The sequence below is a fragment of a genome, unplaced genomic scaffold (genome assembly GCF_019419815.1).
Source record: "Pyrus x bretschneideri cultivar Hongxiangsu unplaced genomic scaffold, Pyrus_bretschneideri_v1 Contig39, whole genome shotgun sequence".
Lineage (NCBI taxonomy): Eukaryota > Viridiplantae > Streptophyta > Magnoliopsida > Rosales > Rosaceae > Pyrus > Pyrus x bretschneideri.
In genome coordinates this window covers 3,478,499-3,497,766 of record NW_025999712.1, presented here as the reverse complement: position 1 = coordinate 3,497,766, position 19,268 = coordinate 3,478,499, and the positions used below count along the sequence as shown (strand labels likewise).

Sequence of the window (19,268 nt, the reverse complement as noted above, 5' to 3'; positions counted from 1 at the left end):
AGTGCCAATAATACTTCCCTTATTTTATTCTATCATTAATATTTTTAAATCTAGTGTTATTATCTTTTCCATTACTTTAAATAAAACGATTTATACATGTTTCATAAAATCTTTATTCTAGTTCTAATTTTCTTTACGTTTATGATCAATCGCGTTTTGCCCTAATTATATGAGGGTGGTGGTGGTTAGAATTCAATTTAACCCCATACGTTTTGGAGGTTTTCATTTAATCTTGCAAACATGCATACTTAAGCAAAATATATCCCACTAAAAATAAGTATATTTAGTTTTGTTAAGACAATATTATAAGCTATAACTTACGAGAGAAGAATTTAAACTTAAATATAAAAACGTGACAAATACATGACTTGTGTTTAGGGTTATTTCTGTCATTTTAAGATCTTTTAACAAGTTTTTACTTTTCTTTAGTAAAACCCTTAAATTTTGTGTTAGAGAGTATTCATGTGGATAGTTGTGTTCAAGTAACGCATATGCATCTACAAACTGCATCTATATGCATCACAACTCTTTTATTGCTCTCTTGCGAGACCTTCTTTGGCCTACCAGCTTGCTTATGATACTTTGGAGGTGCAACGGGCTGGTGATTTGTAGGTGGCCAAAATTCTTGACTAGACATGGCATGGGTATAAGAAGTACTGTAGGCTCTCAAGTATGCTGCTTTCTTGTAACAAGAATGAACATACTTGTATGGATCGTCCTCCTTTCTATAGATTGCAGCAATTCCATGAGCACAAGGAATTCCAGTGAGATCCCACCTTCTACATGTACATGTGTGTTTTGCTAAATCAACCTCTTGACCCCAATATTGCACTATTAAAAGGCTCACATAGATTATTCAACAAGATATCACGCTTAGATGATGTCCTAAAATAAGATATGCTCAGCGACATGCTGGTTTGTCAACAAACCAACTTATAGCCAATCCATCTTCAACTTCCATCTTAGTTATCACTGCTTTAAATCATGGAATGGTGGTTGCTCTAGCTGCTGGCCAAAGAATTTGTTTCAATGCAATGCCAACGTGTGTTTTCTTGAAATTGTTATATAAGTGTCGAACACAATGTATGTGTTCAGCAGTTGGAATAAGGTGCTTCACAGCTCGAGAAACCAAGTCCAAGTTCTTCTATCTTCAATTTCAACAATTGCACATGCTACTGGATACATGCCATTGTTGGCATCTATACAGTGGCAGCAAGCAATTGGCGTGGATTTGAACTTTCTAAAAAGCCGTTTTGCAAAGAAAAATTAATAAAATGAGTTTTAAAACTTTGAATTTTAATAAAAAAAATTATCTACTAACTTTATTTAATGATTAGAACAAATCCGAAATCAAACCAGCCCAATAAAACTGGGCCAAGCAGTGAGTTTCCGGTTTGCTTGGTCCATTAACCTTTTCTATTTTGCTATTTTCTCATTTTATAAGCCCGGTATGATCGTGAACGACGGCGAGGGCGCCACCCTCGTGACCACAAGGAAGTGAAGGACGAGGAAGAGTTCGAAAAGCTCGGGTCGATCCTGACCGGTCTTCCACCGATAACCAGAGTTGCAGATGGTTCTGACCATCATTAGAGATGGCTTGAAGATCGACTGCAAGAGGTACCAGAAGATAGACAAAAAACTGGGATTTTTCCATCAAATCTCTTATATTATTTAGAATTGAGTTTTTTATGATCTTGGATTTGTGCGTTGCTAATTTGGATACGATGAATTTTTTTCTTTTATGTGCAACTCTTATCTGGATTTTGCTTTATAGAATCACATTAACCGAGATTTGTATGAAGGACTGTGTTCTTATTTGAGATTAATAGGAGGCCGGCCGAGATGCTGCTGATGGCTAATTTCCTTAAATTAAAAGCTTTTATTCGATTTTTGTTGATTATTTTTTCATTTTTTTCACTTTTTCTTGTATTTTTTTCTCTCTGCTGAGTGATTCAGTTGGACATAGGAACATCATGAAGGACAAAGAGCAGAACCCAGGTGCCATCTCTCTCTCTCTCTGTTTCTCTTTCTCTCTTTTATTTCCTTAAATTTTGTTTCATTTTTTACTTTAAATTTATTATTTATTGTCCATATAGTTGCCGAGGAAGTATGCAATTGCAAATTTAATGAACAATTTGAATATTCTTTTAGTTATGTAAATTATTGTTTTCTTTTTGTTAATTTACTGAAAATTTGCTTAGGGAAATTTAGTTGCTGGTGGAATTGATTGAATGAATTGATGGCCTATGAAAGAAATAAATTAACTGCAGTCTAATTTATGTGAAAATAATAATAGTGGTTGTTAACTTGAGCAGCAGGGCTTGCTCAACTCATAATTGTGGGTCAGCAAGGTGATCGGGCAGAGCCCGCTAAGGAAAGTTCTACACTGCCGGTGTTTGTGAATTCCGAACCGAAAGTTAGGGGCTCTCTCTTGTTGTTTACAGACGGTCTTTTCTCGAGAAGAAGCCTCTCACAAAAGAAGAGATTGATGAAGCGTTTCAGAGTGTGCCTGTAAGTAAATTGATTATTGGTGGTCAAGCCGATTGTTAATTTAATTGTCAATGTTTTCGTGTTGACATTGTTTGTTTGCAAATTGCATCGTGTGGAGTTTCATGTTCAGGTGCACAGTTGTGTATATCATTGAGCCATTTAGGCAATTCATTAGGTTTAAGAGAGAAATCGATCTCTTGGAGTCGAAATGTGAAAACCCATTTTATACATTTTTGTAGAACATGTTGGTTGACTAAAGAGTCACCAACCATTCATGTGGGTATGAAATTTTGATTAGGTTGAAGATCTTTTACACCGCCTCATATTAATAGGGAACAAAATATCGGTAGACATTGAAAGTTAATCAGTTTTTTTTTTTTAATGTCAAGTTCTTTGTCTTTGTTCATATTTCATCTTGAATATGCAAACTCTCTTATATCTTCCTTTTTCCTATATAGCATGTGTATTGATACATTGATGAGCTTGTTCTTATATCGTTAGGTGTTTGAAAGGTTCACTAAACCATTGTGCATTCTACTTGAAAATTACGATGGCGTAAATTTGTTATTGGTGGAAAATTTTGGAGAAATTTATGTCTAGTTCCTGAAGTTTTCTTGTACTTGATTTTTGAGCCTGTGAGCGACCCCTAGTTTAGTTTGCAAAGGTGAATCAAGAAATAGACAAAATCCGTTGTCTATTTTCTAATTCTAAACATGGGCACTAGTACAAACCCCCCATGTAGTAACCTACCAAAAAGTATTTTCTCTTCATCCACATAAAATAAATATTGAAATTATTCTGATTCTTGAATTTCCTGTGCTTCTGCGTACATTTATGCACATAATGGATCTTTAATCTAGTACACGAAATCATGTCAACCAAGGGGGCATTGATATGAAAATTGAACCAAAATTGTGAAACTGAGCTAAAATAACCCACACTATTTTTAGAACTACAACAAAATTACACACTATTTCAAAAAACTGAACCAAAATAACTCACAATATTTCTGGAATAGAACAAAAAAACATTGTTTCTGGAACTACAACAAAATAACCACACTATTTATGAATCTGAACCAAAATAATCTACACTATTTTTGTAACTACTGTAAAATAACCACACTGTAAAATAGTAGCCTAGTTCTTAGTCCACTTTCATAAATAGTGGCCTAGTTCTTGTTCCACTTTCATGAATAGTGGCCTAGTTCTTGGTCCAGTTTCATAAATAATGCCTAGTTCTTTGTCAAGTTTCATAAATAGTGTATAATAATTGGTACAGTTTCATAAATAGTCTCTTTCTTGGTCTAGTTCCATAAATAACGTTTATTTCTTGGTCTAGTTTCATAAAGAGTTTCCACTTATTGGTTTAGTTTTAGAAATAGTGTCTCGTCCTTGATTTGGTTTCATAAATAGTGCCTCCTTATTGGTCCAGTTTCATAAATAGTGCCTAATTCTTGGTTCACTTTCATAAATAGTGCCCTGGTTCTTGGTCCAGTTCATAAATAGTGCTTAGTTTTTGGTCCACTTTCATAAATAGTGGCTAGTTCTTGATCCAGTTTCTTAAATAGTGTCTAGTTCTTGGTCCAGTTTCATAAATAGTGTCTCTTTTTGGGACAATAAGTAGACACTATTTATGAAACTAGACCCAAAAAGAGACACTATTTATGAAACTGGACCAAGAACTAGACACTATTTAAGAAACTGGATCAAGAACTAGCCACTATTTATGAAAGTGGACCAAAAACTAAGCACTATTAGTTGAAAGCATCTAGACATCCTAGTAGTATGCATATATCCCGGATTTAACTAATTCGTCCTTTTAAATATGGCTAAAATAACAAAGACTTGTAACTCAATTAGTTGAAAGCATTCACATTTACTCTTAGAAACTCGAGCTCCTCCCTCATTATCTATAGTAGAAGACAGAAAAAAGGATATGGTGAATGGTGAAAACTATAATTCATACATGATTGTGTTTACTATTTGTTATAATTATACACCAGGTTTATGTCCTTGTAAATGTAAGGGTGGTTTTTTTATTAAAATACTCTTGGTTCAAGCCATTTTCGTTAAAACGTTTCTTCCTACATCAGTTCTCCTTCAAATAATCAAAAAAAATAAAATAATATTTCCTCTCCTCTTCTTGATGGACGAAAAACAAAAGTAACATAATTTCTTTTTTATTTCTTTATGCAATTAATCTTTGAAATCCCAAGTTATGTGGATTGTAGTAGAAAAGAGAGACATGTGTTTGTACTTTATGTTGCTCATATAATTAATTTAGTGCGATAATACATCAATTAATTTCATGTGATTTGAAAAAATAATAGGGTGAGAGCATGCCATTGGCGTGGCACATGGCAGTGTAGCCACAAGTAGAAATGTGTAAGCATTCATGCCAACCCTAATCGGGCTAACTCTTTGTTGAGTAAGTTTATTCTGATTTTTCCCACAATATCTATATGTGAATAAATTAGATATGAAGAGCTTGGTGTGGTAGAACAACCGTTGATGCAATAGCTATGTTGGAATCTTTGACACAAATTGCATTTCAATGTGATGACAAAAGAGATGAAAGCAGAACAGAAGGGACCTAATTAAGCAAATTCAAGTGGTTGTCAAGCCTTGTTTAAGGTGGTTTTTATTTAAATTAATGTTAGTTCAAGCCTTTTTCATTAACGCTTCATTTTTCTTTTTACTTGAAGAATTGCGAAGTATCAAATTTTTAGTATGATTTTGATGCATTTTTGGTTCATTTGTTTTCAGGTTGTTGCTAGTATGTAACAAGGCGACTTGAAAAGCTGCAATCTAAGACAACTAATTCGTTGATTTAAATCATAATTTGATGGGATATTGCTGCCATGCAATTTTAATTTGATGGCAGTTTACATCTCTAAACTAAGAAATTAATGGGAAAATGTCCTATAGTGGATGGTTAAGTAATTTAGTGGAAAGAAAGAATTTAGAAAAAGTAGGACGGCAGTAGTAATGATGGCAGAAAAAATATTATTTGATGTACGAAACCATTACGAACTCATGCCAATTGCGCATACAATTGCAGTACAACAAGACAAATTAATGGTGGTGGTTTCGTGGTGGCGTAGTTCTCCGTCAAAAATGGCGATGGTGGTTGCCTTGCTCGTTCTGTGCAGCGAGCGCAGTATCGAGAGAGAGAGAGAGAGAGAGAGAGAGAGAGAGAGGTGAGGGAAATCGGGAGAGTGGTAAAGAGGGAGTGAGACATGAGGGTGGTGGCAAGGTGGTGCCTCGAGGGAGTGGCGAGTGAGGTGGTGATGGTTTCTCGAACGGGAGATTGATGGTGCACTAGAGAACTTGAGTCCTCTCTCAGTTTGGTATCTGGGGAAGAAAACCAAACAAAGCTATGCATTAGCAAAGTTTGAAATGAGGGGTTTTAATCTTTGGCATGCTATTGTCTTTATTTGATCATTCTTTGAATAAAATTCCGATGGACAAGTGAAATAAACTGAATGAAAACTTGGAGAAGAAGTTCTGATTTTTAATATCTTCAGTCGGGGATTATTGTGATGCCTTTTGACAATCGAAATGTGAATGCATTATGTTGCTTAGAACACAAGTCAATATTTTTTAAAATGGAACAAAAGTATCTAGACTCGAGGTTTGCTAAAATTGTTTTGTAGATTTCATTATAGTTAACAAAAAAATAAACTTATGAAATCTCAATTATGATTGTTCATGTGCCCCTACTGAGAAATGTTAGGTATGATGGATGCTATAGATAGAAAAATGTTGGCTTAAGGTTGGATTCCAGGTAAATATGTGCTATCCCGGATGATGGAATTGGATAGCATCATAAGTTTCTATATTTTCCTGAACATATTTACTGAAAATGTTTTTCAAGGATATTCAACAAGAACTTTAATCTCTAGACTTTCTCATTGTTGCAGTCTCAAATGGTTTAGTTAATCCTATTAACCTATTGTTAGATCAATTAAAAGAGTGTTTTAGCCTTCTGTTAGTGTTTTGTCTTATATACTTTCTCATTGTTAGATTACTTGTGATTCTGTGTAGTTCATGTTTCCGGGTATAAAATTGTTCATACAATCTCACTTTTGCATCTAATTAGTGGGCCAAAAAGAAAATTTTTAACATTTTAAATCCTAATTATCTCTATTTCAGCCAATGCATATTTTTTCCACCTAAAAGTCTTTGATGCATGTCTTTTTTCTAAGTATTGAAACATACATTGTTCGAAATTTGTTGAGCACTTGAAACTTTACAAGTTAAGACTAGGAATTTTATGATATATGATAACTGTTTTCTATGTTTGTTGTTGATTAAGCATGTGGGATACAACTCGGTCTTAGACACTTAATAAAGATTTATTGTTTGAAATTAATGGGGCACAGGTTATTCTCATGATATTGGCTGCAAATGCTGCAGTAGGAGTGATTACAGAAACCAACGTTGAAAAAGCTCGAGGTAACTTTTACATTTATATCATTTCAGAATTCGCATAAATACCAGAAAACATCTTGAAAGACTACCATTTCAAGCGGATCTTTTCTTTCATGCGGAAACCAAGCTTCCTTTTTCTTAACTCATTTTACTAAAGCTTCAAATTATGTTCAATTTGTTGATTGGCTGTTAGCACTTAAGTTGATCTATTTATTTCCAATGTACCCTTTTTTTGTGCATGAATGCTTTTCTGTTGCATGTTTAGAAGATGAATGCATGAATGCTTAGGTAACCTTCTTTTTGTTATGTGATGTAGGACATAGTAGGACAGCTGAAATTAGATTGTATAGCGGAAGTGAAAAGACATAAAACTTAAATTGAAACAAAGTTTGGGAACCATCCTTTCCATTTATGCTTCTGTTTTATAGGACTGGGGGATAAAAACAGTATAGTTCGTTGTTGCATGTTTCATTAATTCAAACTTTCAAATATACACTCTCTTCATTATGCACAGTATGTTGATGTGAAGTGAACTAAATCTAAATAATTTGCGTCTTTATGTCGAAAATATTCATAGTATGTCCTGTGTTACGGTTTCAAAACCTTAAGCGACGCGTGGGCAATTTTTCTAGTTCAAACTAAACAAAGAACCAAATTAAAAACCATTCAATCTGAAAGTGAAACGCCATTCCATCAAATAAGAAAGCAAACAAACATAGAAAATGGGACTAGCTACAACTAGAAGAATCAAATTTCTCATTGTCATAGATAGCCATAATAAATAATTTCATCCAACTTTACCATAGATTGGAGGGCTCCCAGTGACTATATTATTGAGCCGTCTTCAATTCGAAACACACACAAGCATCATTGTTCTCCTTTTTGAACGAAAACTCTCAGATCACGTATCGTATATCAGTCCCTTTTTGTGGCTTTAGAAACCTTATAATTATTTTGATCGAATGCAACTTAATAGAAGGAAGTGGGGTGTTAAAATGACAGAAATAACCCTATAAACAAGTCATGTGCCTCGCACATGACTTACCTTGGCTGAAAAACTTAACGGAGTTAGGATGAGATGACAAATTAATGATTTCAAAAAGTTGGTATAGCAAATTGCTTAAAATTTTAATTTATATGACAAAATGAAAAATATGTACAAATTTATTCGACATTTCAAAAATTTTCCCTTTTCTTAAATATTTACATCTACTAAAACTCAGCGGATGGGTAGTGTTCATTAACAGTGCCCATCCGGTTTTACCCCTTATTCTCTTCATGTGTTTTAGGCTTTAGTGGGTTTGTATGATGAATTGGCCACTTTGCCCCTCTCTCATTTTTGTTCCCGTGCGTGCGTTTTGTGTGGGAAGATGCTTCCAGCATCTTTCATTTTTCACTTTCCTCTTTCTTTTCTTCTCTCTGTCTTTCCGTTTCCCTCTATTTCTCCGTTTGTCTTTCGGTTTTGATTCCAATCGGATTGTGTGGAAGGGTGTTTGGCATGTTTTTCTCGCTGTTTTCCACGAACGAATCGCTCTGTTTCAGGTGTGTTTGTTCATGCGTTGCTTTATTTTCTGTTTGGTTAGGAAGAAATTTTTTTAATTGATTGTTGTAAAGTTCGGCTCTTCACCTATTTTGCTCAGCGTTTTTTTCTATTTCTTCGTGTTTTACATCTGGTTCTTTCGTTTGATTTCGTTTATGATTTGATTAAATTGTATTTTTTTCCATAAGAAAGATTTGCATGCCGTAGGGAAACAATTGGCTGAAATTTATTACACCAATCATTGCTCATATATAAGTTTAAGAACTTAATTACTTTTCATTTCTATAGGTCCTTCATAGATTTTTGGAGAACTATTGTATAAGTTTAAACGGACCAGTATGCAAATCATCCTTGCCTGATATAGTGGGTAAGAGATATTATTGTGTGCTTTTGATGTTGGATGGCTTTTTTGTGTTTTCTTGCCTCTCTCTCTCTCTCTCTCTCTCTCTCTCTCTGACTCACTCACTTAAACTGCAGCTAAGGCACCCAAAAACGAGAGAGATGATCTACTGCTGAGTGAAGAATTTATTAGAAATTGTGTGGAAATGTTCTCTGTTCCAGCAAAGGGGAATGAGACAAACTTGCGAGCTTTTTCCCTGAAGCATCTTAATTTAATAGCCACTAAAGCAGGACAACAACCTTGGGCGAAGTGTCAGCAGAAGTATGCATTCTCTCTCTCTCGGTCGCATGCTGTTGTGGAGTTTTATCATTGTATGATTGATGGGTTTTCCACAGGTAACTTCTATCGAATATGCAGTGCTTTTAAATATGGAGCTCGCAAGCTTGGTTAGATTCTTTCATTCAGAAGAAAATTGTGGGTGACGTTGATCTTTGCAGTTTACACTCAGTGTCCATAGCACAAGCAAAAAGTGACAGTTGGAAACATAATTATTCAGTCATATAACCATTATCCAAGCCTCCTTAATGCTATTCTCAATGCTATTGTCTTCTTATTGCAGAGAAAATTGCTGCGGTGCTAAGCTAGCATACAACATCTTTATTGTCGTAGATGAACGCCAAACCAATTCTCTTAACTAGCAGGTATAGAAATAATACTCTTGACAACACTAATATAAATCATTGTACATTTATGATTTGATTAAATTGTATTTTTTTCCATAAGAAAGATTTGCATGCCGTAGGGAAACAATCGGCTGAAATTTATTAAACCAATCATTGCTCAAATTCGAAGTTGGCAACAAAATAATTTTTCATTACATGCACAATAAATAGTGCTAAAGTGCAAGAAAAAATAGGGTTCAATTCCTATTAATTCTCAATTCTTTTTATCCAAGCCGCTATTAATCTTAATTTTTCATTTGTTTGGGCTTTATAGTACCCATACCAAGAAGACTAGGCTCACTCATGCTAATATGCTTTCTCTTTTGTGTTTGGCCAAATAGATAATGATGCGTGGTAATGGATATGTTTGTCAAACACAATAAAATGGAGTCCTTGGAATGGATTGCCTCACATATCGCTCAATTTTATGTCTATTCCCAACTTAATCCATCCTATACTTATATTTTTATGCAATTTTACAACTTCTTTCAAAATTAGTTTTCCTGAATTTTTTTTTTATAATCTTCATTACTTCTTTGTTTTGCAATTTTAGGAAATGAAACAAAAATAGCTAATTCAGCACCAAAGTTACACCTTCAACAAATACGTTTTAAAGAAATGAAGGTACAAACATTGAAAGGCATGTAAAATTAATTAACGCTTTATTAACTTTATTTTACTCATGTTTTACATTTAATTACAATTTTTACTAAGCTCTCTCTTCGAAGGAATTAGCTATCACTAATATATATCCAAACTATCTTCTTTTCACATGATCTAAATACATGACAGATTATTTGCTTGCACACTGAAAGGTTAGATCGAACATCCAAGAGTATAATACTAGACGTTTCCACTAGAGATATACCCGCTTCACATATTTTAATCTAATATATTTTTTCACAGATATAGAAAATACGGAGAGTATATCTTTAGTGAAAGCATGCCTATTTATACTTTCGAACATTTGTCTTCAACGTATCAATGAACAAACAGATACTTGGCCATGCATTCAGAATATATTAGAAGAAGAAAGTGTGTAAATTGGTAACAACTAATTCATCCGAAGCGAAGACGGAAATGATGATTTTTTCTCCGATAATGAAAATTGAGATTACCAATCTTGATAAATCTGATCCGTCTTAAAATTATATTGTTAGCAAATTCGCTGCTATTTCACGATAATATGATTTGCATAACTTTTCTCACTCTTATATAACGCTATCACTAAATACATTTTATTCGATGAGACACCAATTTCCATCTTTGTTGTATTAAATTACAACAAACTTAGCTTTTCTGGTATTGATCAAACTAAGACGATCAAAATACATTATCCAAATTCTGAACCCCAGGTATGTCTCCAATTTCACTTACTCTTTATTTCTCAATACATTTGTTTGTGTTACACAATGTTACGTTGCTCCAAAGTTTTATATGTATAAATTATGCTCAATCTATTTTAATAATTTTTTAGTTGTTAATATCTATGTACGTTCACATCCCACAGCAATGCGTTGGCATCACTTCCTAGTGAAACCTATTTTGCACAACCACTAACAAATTGTTTGCACCTTTACGCAATCTCCATTAGAAAAGCCACAAGTTTCTCAATCAAGCAAATTGGCATCATAATATCCAAGGGGTGCAAATTAGCCCTCTCTTTTTTTCTTTTTTTTTTTCCTTTTTTTCTTTTTTGTCCTTTTCTTCTTCTAAAATACACCAAGAAGCAGGTGGAGCTAGCACCATCGCTGTCTGTCCGAACATCAAATGCCTCTTTCGTTTTCTTCTGCAAAACGGCCAAAGTACCCAGATTCTTCTTTTCTATAAAAAGCTTGCTACAGACCAACCACCAGAGTGTTAATGTTTGCCATTTTATTTATTACCATTGGGTGAGTTTAAATTTTGAGATTTGTATCTATCTAAAGTATTAAACTCATATAACGGTGATAAATAAAGTAATGAACATCACCATCATTTGAGTGTGGAGAACAAGAATATTCCTATGATATTGTACGCAAAAGGGGAAAATTTCCTAATTGCAAAAGCAAAATAGAGAGTTAATAATTAGAGAGTTTTTACGCTCTTAATGGTATTTAATTTGCTTGGTAACGAGAATTATTTGGTAGTCAGTCACCTACAGCATGCATGCAAATTGGAGGAGACAATTCATGGACCAAATTACACCACCGTATCCTTTGGAACTTCACTTATAGCCCCATGTTCACTTGGAAGACATGAAAATTATGAACAAAATTGTTTTTTCTCCTAACCATGACAAATTTATAACTCAATCAAGTTTATTTGCTTTGATAATTAATATTTTGGGTGACAATTTTTGATGAGATTCATTAAATACTAACAATTAGTGGACGATATTAATCGGAGTGCGTAAAAGATAGGGCAATAATTTAAAAGGCGAGTGACACAACTATAAGTCACATTATCGTGACTTTGAGTAGAGTAGCTTTGAGTAGAGTAGCATATGACACTTGCAAAATAGTGTTCCCCAAAGTGCTCAATGAAATTTCTTTCCTTTTCTTCCCTGACGAACAAAGAAAGAAATAGGAGAACACCATGGCTATTCCTAGAAGAGTGAGTCCAAACACTAAAGGGAGTATTAGTTTCAAGCGACGAGACAATCTTTGTTTCTTGGTCTCTTTAGACTTGCACTTGGGAAGCTTTAAATTAGCAACAGGGTTGCACAGATTAGTGTTGCCAACAACTGAAATAGCACTCGCATTTTTGAAAACACCTCCAGTTGGTACCACTCCCCAAAATTGATTGAACGATAAGTTCAGATTATTCAGGATTCTAAAGCCTTCTAAAAAATGTGGAATTTCACTAGAAAAATTATTGTGAGAAAGGTCTAGATCTTGAATCCCTCTCACTGAACTCATAGACAAAGGAATGGACCCATTGAAGAAGTTCCCTTGCAAATGCAGGACTTCTAAACTCTCACAACCACCAAGGCTACTGGGGAGTTCTCCAGATAACATGTTATCAGAAAGATCCAGTTCACTTAGACTATGGAAATTCCCAACCTCCGGGGGAAGGGAACCTGTGAAGAGGTTATGAGACAAGGCCAAAGAAATAGATAAGGAGGAGAGTCTAAAAACTTGTTTGGGTATTGTGCCATTAAGAAGGTTATAAGAAAGATTTAACGAGAAATAGAGTGAGTCATTTTGGTTCAGTTTCAGAAATAATGTGTAATTTTACTGTAGTTCTAGAAATAGTGTGAGTTCTTTTGGTTTAGTTTCATAAATAGTGGGTTATTTTGTTGTAGTTCCAGAAATAGTGTTTATTTTGTTCACTTCCAAAAATAGTGTGGGTAATTTTGCTATAATTCTAGAAATATTATGAGTTACTTGGTTTAGTTTCAAGAAAAATGTTCGTTATTTTGTTGTAGTTTTAGAAATAGTGTTTATTTTGTTCATTTTCATAAATAGTGTGAGTTTGTTTCATTCAGTTTCATAAATAGTGTGTTATTTTGGTTTAGTTTTCAAAAATAGTATGTGTCATCTTGCTGTAATTTCAGAAATTGGGTTATTTCGGTTTAGTTTCAGAAATAGTATGTTTCAAAAACATTGTTTATTTTGTTCATTTCCAGAAATAGTGTGGGTTATTTTGTTGTGGTTCTAGAAATAGTATGAGTTAGTTTGGAACTGTTTCAAAAATAGTGTGGGTTATTTGGGTTCAATTTCAGAAATAATGTGGATTATTTTGCTGTAGTTTCAGTGAGAACATATCCGAAGCACTTCTTGGGGCATTAGTAGCATAAGCTGTGACAAAACCAATATCTGTTTTTTCAAGTTTGGTTCAATGAGAACAATGTCAGATGCACTTCTTGGAGCATTAGTAACACAAGTTACGAAAATACCAATATCTGCTTTTTTAAACTGAACACTGACTATTTCTTAAATTGAACAATGTTATTATCGCTATTTTTAAAACTGAACAAAGTTTTCCAACTTTTATGAGCTAAAACTAGCATTAGTATAAAGAAAGTGACGAAAATTGAAAGTATAAAGAATGTGATAAAAATTGAAAGTATAAAGAACATAACGAAACTAAGATGCTATGTCTAGTGGCTCGGCCTAATGAAGCACAATTGTTTGTTCTAATTAAATTTACTTCCTGTTAACATGTATTACAATTAAAAATCCTGAAATGCTAGATAAGATACCATAACTTTATTGTCAATTTTTGTGAGTCTTAAACATTTCAAAAAATGCATGCACAAAAATTTCTTAATAAAACTCTAAATATTATAGGACGCAAAATTATTGTAATGCTAAGAAAAGCTATACTAAGTTGGCAATGTAAAGCTGATAACAAGTAACCCGAAGATAAATAACTTTTCTAACTTAATCACTGTGACCATAAGGCAAATAGATTTGTGATCAAAATTCCTCCTGATCCAAGACCAAAGTCTGAAGGGGTTGATTGGTTTGAACTAAAAAGAATGAACAGATTTGTTGAGGTAGGATAAGGATCGAACTTTTTAAATTGTCCATTATATCAACCATTCATCCACAAGCTTACCATTTGAGCTCCAAAATAATTTCACTTATCATGTCAACCATCGGATGTCAATTACCTTTTAAATGCTTAGACAAACACCATTCCCCAATCCAAACCACAACAAAACGGAAAAAGAAGGGTCTTAGTTACACCGTTCAAACACGGAAAGCTTTGTATCAAAGAGAAAATTTTAGTTGTGACGAGAACACAAGTGATACATCACGTGTTTTAATAGGAGTGGTGAGAAATTTTATTTTCTAAGTTATTAACATTTTAGCACACATATCCCACCATTTTTTAGCACACATATCCCACCATTTGTATAGTGACACGTGGTGTACCACCCCGTATACTGGTCACATTGAAAAATCTCTCTGTATCAAAGGTCTACAATTACACGTCAACCAATGTCTCAGAAAACTATGATCAGGCACCTAAATGTAGGTGAGGCAATGCGAGTCGCCCATGAAAAGGCTGGTGCAACCTGCTCAGCTAAGCAATTTGCCAACAATCCTAAAAATGTAAAAACATTTGACGATTTTGTTTGCTCGTTTGTTCAGAATCAATATTAGAATTGATAACAACAATGCAATCCTATTCCCAAATACAACTTCCTGTAATGAAATTCGAAAACCATTTACTCGTCCTCCGACTCATGGATTGAAATTTGAAAACCAAAAGCCCCAACCCACTCAATCCATCCAGAACACATCAAAAATAGTATTATAATTTAATCGAGTTAAAAACTCATTCGGGATAGATCAACATTCACAAAGATAGAATCCCACGTCAACAATGAAAAGAGGTCAAACCATATGGAAATTGGATGATTGCGATAAACTATTTAAGATGTATATGTACTGGAAAAGTAATTAAAAGAAAATTTTAAGAGATAATTAGATAATAAAAACTCATCCCTCATATTAAAAAGGAGGTTCCAAATGAAGCACCAAACAAATTGAAAAGCAAAAGCATGAAGAAACAGCGCTGACCGTTTGTTCAAGCTCTTGACCTCCTCGTTTGTCATTTGCCCTCCAAGCCTAGCAGCTCCAGCTTCCGGCTGCCGGAGTCTTCACCTTCATCATTAATTCGATTGGAGAAATTCAATAACAAAATAAAGAAACCGTGAATTGAAATTAGGAACGAAATCAGAAATATGCAAATCTTTAAACAAGAAACCGAAACGAGAAGAGAGCGTACCATGTGACAGGAGAAACTGAGCTCCAGAGGCTCGATACTGAGCCGCTTGCCCGGGCTTGTCAGATTCGATGATTCAATTGATTTGTGAACCAGTGGAATTCGAATTGAAGATGAAAAAACAGATTGGGTAGAGAGAGAGAGAGAGAGAGATTGCAAAAATGGAGGAAGTGAAATTGAATTGGAAATAAAAGCAATAGCAGAGAAAAGATGAGGATCGAGAAAGGGCGAGAGAGAGACATTAAACGGGGAACGGCTTGCCGTAAGGGGCAAAATTGAAATTTTATTGTTTCGGCCATTTTGATTAGACTGATTTAGTGTTGAGCTTTGTCCTAACTATTAAATAAAATTATTATATAGTTTTTGGTTAACCATTAAAGCACCTTGATTCTAGAAGCCGACTGGAAACATTTGGCAACCATCCAAAATGAAAAAACAAATACATGAAACCCTATATTTAGATCACATCAGATGTCATGCTAGTAACAGAGCAACCCTACCTATGAATGAAAATTTTGAAGTTTGTACGTTGTCCGAGGGGCCGGACTATGAGATTGCTGATTTTCTCATAGTTCCCCTAAGCTATCATTGCAAGAAAGCTTGTTGTGGATGCAAACGTTCAAAAAATTGTGACAATTACTAGTGAGATCAAGTCTTCTTAATTTTTAAACTTCATGGGGGCTCAAGACTCAAGAGCATAGATTGAAAAATGTAACATGAAGGTTTAAGTTCCCATTAAACATGTTGTCAGTGGGTCTCTTCCCTGTAAACATCTCTAGCAAGAGAATTTCAAAACTGTAGACATATCCAGTTATTAATGTCTCACTTCCCATACCATACTCTGCCATTCAAACATCAGAAAATATTGTTAGCAAACCGAGAACTAAATAGTTGAATTATGCAAAAGTTTAAAAGAAAAAAAAAAGATATTGTGGAGAGGATGTGAATATTTACCTAAAACCACATAACCAATCGTTCCTGTTATTCCGGTGGAACTTGTTTAATTTGTTGAAGCTTTTATACTGGTAAGTTGTGAGAGAAATATTGCTAATCAAAGTCAGAAACATGTCCAGTACTCGACTTGTTGTACAAAAGAATAGTGCTTGGCTTCAGATCACAGTAAACTTTCGGTGTTTCACAATGATTATAAAGACAATCGACTAATCAAGACCACAAGCAACATCAATGGAAATGCTGAGCCTTTGCAACATCATTACCAAGAGAATCAACACTTGAACATGCAATTATAATCTTGACATTTCGATGCTTGATATTTCTCAAAGCCTCACATTCAGATATAAAACTCTTTGCTGCTTCATGGCGTAACAAGTTAAACACCTTTACGGCGGCAACCAATTGAGCTCTATCATCAAAATCGAGAACACCCTTGTACACAACCCCAAAACTTCCAGCACCAATCAAATTAGCCTCAGATATAACCCATCAGTAGCTCTTAGCAGAGTAGCATATGAAACTTGCAAATAAGAGTTTGTTATTGTACTTAACGAAATTTCTTTCCTTTCCTTTCTTGACGAACAAAGAAAGAAATATGACAAAACACTAAAGGGGATTATTTACTGTCAAGTTTCGAAATGATCCTCCCTTATTGGACTTGCACTTGCAGTTGGAGATTGGCACTACCTCCGTAAAGCCTGGTGTTGCCGGTTATCAAAATTTCTTTCCTTTTCTTATCTTAATGTTGTACAATAATCCGAATTGTCTATTTTTGTGTCACCCTTTAAAGTCCAACTTTGCCAAAAACCAAAGTAATTCATACTTGTTTTGTCATCTAATTGTTATCCAATAAATAAATTAATCATGTTTTAAAGTTAAATACTGAAATTTTGACAGCATTAATTAAATGGTTAAACGATTTTTTATTTAGTTGATTTTTTTTTTTTTTTCAAAGTTGGTCTCTGGAGGATGAACTAGAAGGTATACTTGTGTCCGATCATTTTGCAACATTGCAAAATGATGAGAGACAGCCGACAAGGTAGAGCGCAAAAGTCCAATTGAGAGGATCTGTAACATTCCACATTCAACAAACTTAGGTATGGTCGGTAAATTGCGTGTTTGAGTAGTTCTATGCGAGTAAATTTCATAGTTATCGGTATGGGTTTCAACTGTTATGAATAGTAGAAAAGAGGTACAAAGGCAGTAAAAGAATGAAAAGGACAATGACAATGGGAACCATTGCTTCGTGAACAAGACTATTTTACCCAACAAAAAATAAAAGAAAGAGACCGAATACTCCCTAGAAGAATGAGGGCATGTTCGGAATTTTGATTTGGTTTGTGCCAACGTGGATCGCCGACCGTGTTTTACAGCATGCATGAATAAATGGGAAAAAGATCATTTCCGAATCCCTTCCATCAAATTCATTCATTCAGATTATTGAAATTTGATTTAACGGTTACAAACATGAAATGTCTTTAAAAGTTATAATAACTTTAATCGTTAAATTAAATTTTAATTATCCAAATTTGTGAACTTAATGGACTTGATGGAAGGAATCCAAAAAAAATCCTTTCCGATTAAACGAGCCAATCAAATTGAACACTAAATTGGTCTTTTCACATTGATCAACGAGTCTCGGAATTTTGGGGATTGCTTTGGAATGGTCTTTGATTTTGTACGTAGGGAGCTGTGAACTACATGCGCATCGTACTATGTGATCGTATGATTTACCGGTCAAAAAGTACGTACGGTGCAGATCTTGCCGTAGACCAAAGGGCAAAATCCAAGGAAAAAAGCCAAGTTTGGTAGCTAAATGCAAGTTTAGTGAACTATAAGTCAAATTTAGCAACTCCATTCTCAAGAAATGATGAGGAGATTTTCTCAAAAATGAAATTTTTCGTGGACTCTTTATTATTTCATATTTATTTTCACAATATTTTATAATGTTGACAAGAAAATTAATGTTAAACTGTAAAATAATAGATTGTCCAGGTTGGCATAAAAATTAACCCTAAAGTTGCAATTTAAGAGAGTTTCCTCATCATTTTCCCTCTTTTTTGTTCTTTTAACAAGGTATTCTAAGCTATGAGTCTATGAAAAGAGGATCAAACTCGACCCAAGCTTGAATAAGGAGTCAAACACACTTACAGACCTAACCGACATTTGCATCACAGTTTACACTTGTTCACTAAATTTGGAACTTAGTTTTATCCTTATGTAGTGATGCACTGCACGCCTAGAACGCGCATGGTCATCTAGTGGATAACAAAAGGCCAAGAGTAAGGCGAAAGGATGACAAAGTGGCATATGTTAAAACTAGGGTTTTTGGGGAGTTAAATATTCCCTACCGCCCATTCTTATTTTGCTTTCAGCATTTTGGACCTTATTTTGCTTTCAGCATTTTGGACCAATTGGGCAAAATCCAAACTTCTGAAAGAACCGAAAGTAACTGTAATTGCAAACCTGGATGGATCAATGTTAAACAGCAATATGCAGGATTGAAATATGATTCAATCCTGGTTCTTCACACCAAAAAATTAAATCACACCAAAATGAGAAAATAAACAAAGACAGAGTATTTGTACGAAATCTCGCACGAGGAAAAAAACCCTCCACACAGGAGAGAAAAACCTCAAGGCACACAGCCAATTTCACTAAGAAAAACGCAAGGACTTATACAAGACTCAATTGATACTTTCTTACACCATAACATAAGCTTGATCAAGTACTCTTGTCTTGTCGAACACGTCCTCTTCACCTTCTCTTGGATGAACACTGATTCACGCAGGTTGATGATCTTCCTCACAAGTGAAGCTTACACAAAGTTCCATGATGAATGAATGAATGATATGTTATGCTCTCAGATTATCACCTAGATAAAACTAAGAACCTAACGACCTTTAGTTTCTCCCCCTTGACCTTATAAAACAATCTCCCAATTTGATTAGCGTGCAAAAAAGGTCTTCCTTTCCACCAGCGCAACCCTTTATATACTAGGTTACAATTAACCCTAATAAACAAATAGATTGGCCCTATTTAAACCTCTTCCTTATTTAAGACTC

The 19,268-nt window shown here is 34.4% G+C and overlaps 2 protein-coding genes and 1 long non-coding RNA gene across 9 annotated transcripts; 2 read left to right on the top strand and 1 right to left on the bottom strand.

Moving 5' to 3' along the window:
• The first annotated feature begins 1,398 nt into the window (after positions 1-1,398).
• LOC103941989 lies at positions 1,399-6,029 on the top strand. Of its 2 annotated transcripts, XM_048564629.1 has the most exons (5): positions 1,399-1,617; positions 1,967-1,998; positions 2,316-2,511; positions 4,970-5,126; positions 5,259-6,029. In XM_048564629.1, the coding sequence occupies exons 1-4, from the start codon at positions 1,571-1,573 to the stop codon at positions 5,010-5,012; spliced, it is 318 nt and encodes a 105-aa protein (XP_048420586.1). In that variant the 5' UTR covers positions 1,399-1,570; the 3' UTR covers positions 5,013-5,126; positions 5,259-6,029. The 2 variants fall into 2 exon arrangements, 1 of the variants encoding a protein (XP_048420586.1); XR_007251004.1 differs by lacking the exons at positions 4,970-5,126; positions 5,259-6,029 and having other exon boundaries at positions 1,406-1,617; positions 1,957-1,998; positions 2,316-4,526.
• Positions 6,030-6,958: 929 nt separating this feature from the next.
• LOC125468608 lies at positions 6,959-11,012 on the top strand. Of its 5 annotated transcripts, XM_048564621.1 has the most exons (6): positions 6,959-8,468; positions 8,755-8,833; positions 8,944-9,127; positions 9,224-9,252; positions 9,426-9,507; positions 10,082-11,012. In XM_048564621.1, exons 1-5 carry the CDS (start codon positions 8,232-8,234, stop codon positions 9,449-9,451), a joined length of 555 nt encoding a protein of 184 aa, XP_048420578.1. In that variant the 5' UTR covers positions 6,959-8,231; the 3' UTR covers positions 9,452-9,507; positions 10,082-11,012. The 5 variants fall into 5 exon arrangements, 4 of the variants coding, with proteins under 4 accessions (XP_048420578.1, XP_048420577.1, XP_048420576.1 ...); XR_007251000.1 differs by lacking the exon at positions 8,755-8,833 and having other exon boundaries at positions 7,232-8,468; positions 9,202-9,341; XM_048564620.1 differs by lacking the exons at positions 9,224-9,252; positions 10,082-11,012 and having other exon boundaries at positions 9,426-9,651.
• On the bottom strand, positions 10,775-15,538 carry LOC103941990. 2 transcript variants are annotated; one of them, XR_007251005.1, is made up of 3 exons: positions 15,253-15,537; positions 15,045-15,128; positions 10,775-11,366 (listed from the first exon to the last, which is right to left on the bottom strand). It is a non-coding gene; the product is annotated as an uncharacterized LOC103941990 (long non-coding RNA). The 2 variants fall into 2 exon arrangements; XR_007251006.1 differs by lacking the exon at positions 10,775-11,366 and adding an exon at positions 12,195-14,565 and having other exon boundaries at positions 15,253-15,538.
• Between the last annotated feature and the right edge of the window lie 3,730 nt (positions 15,539-19,268).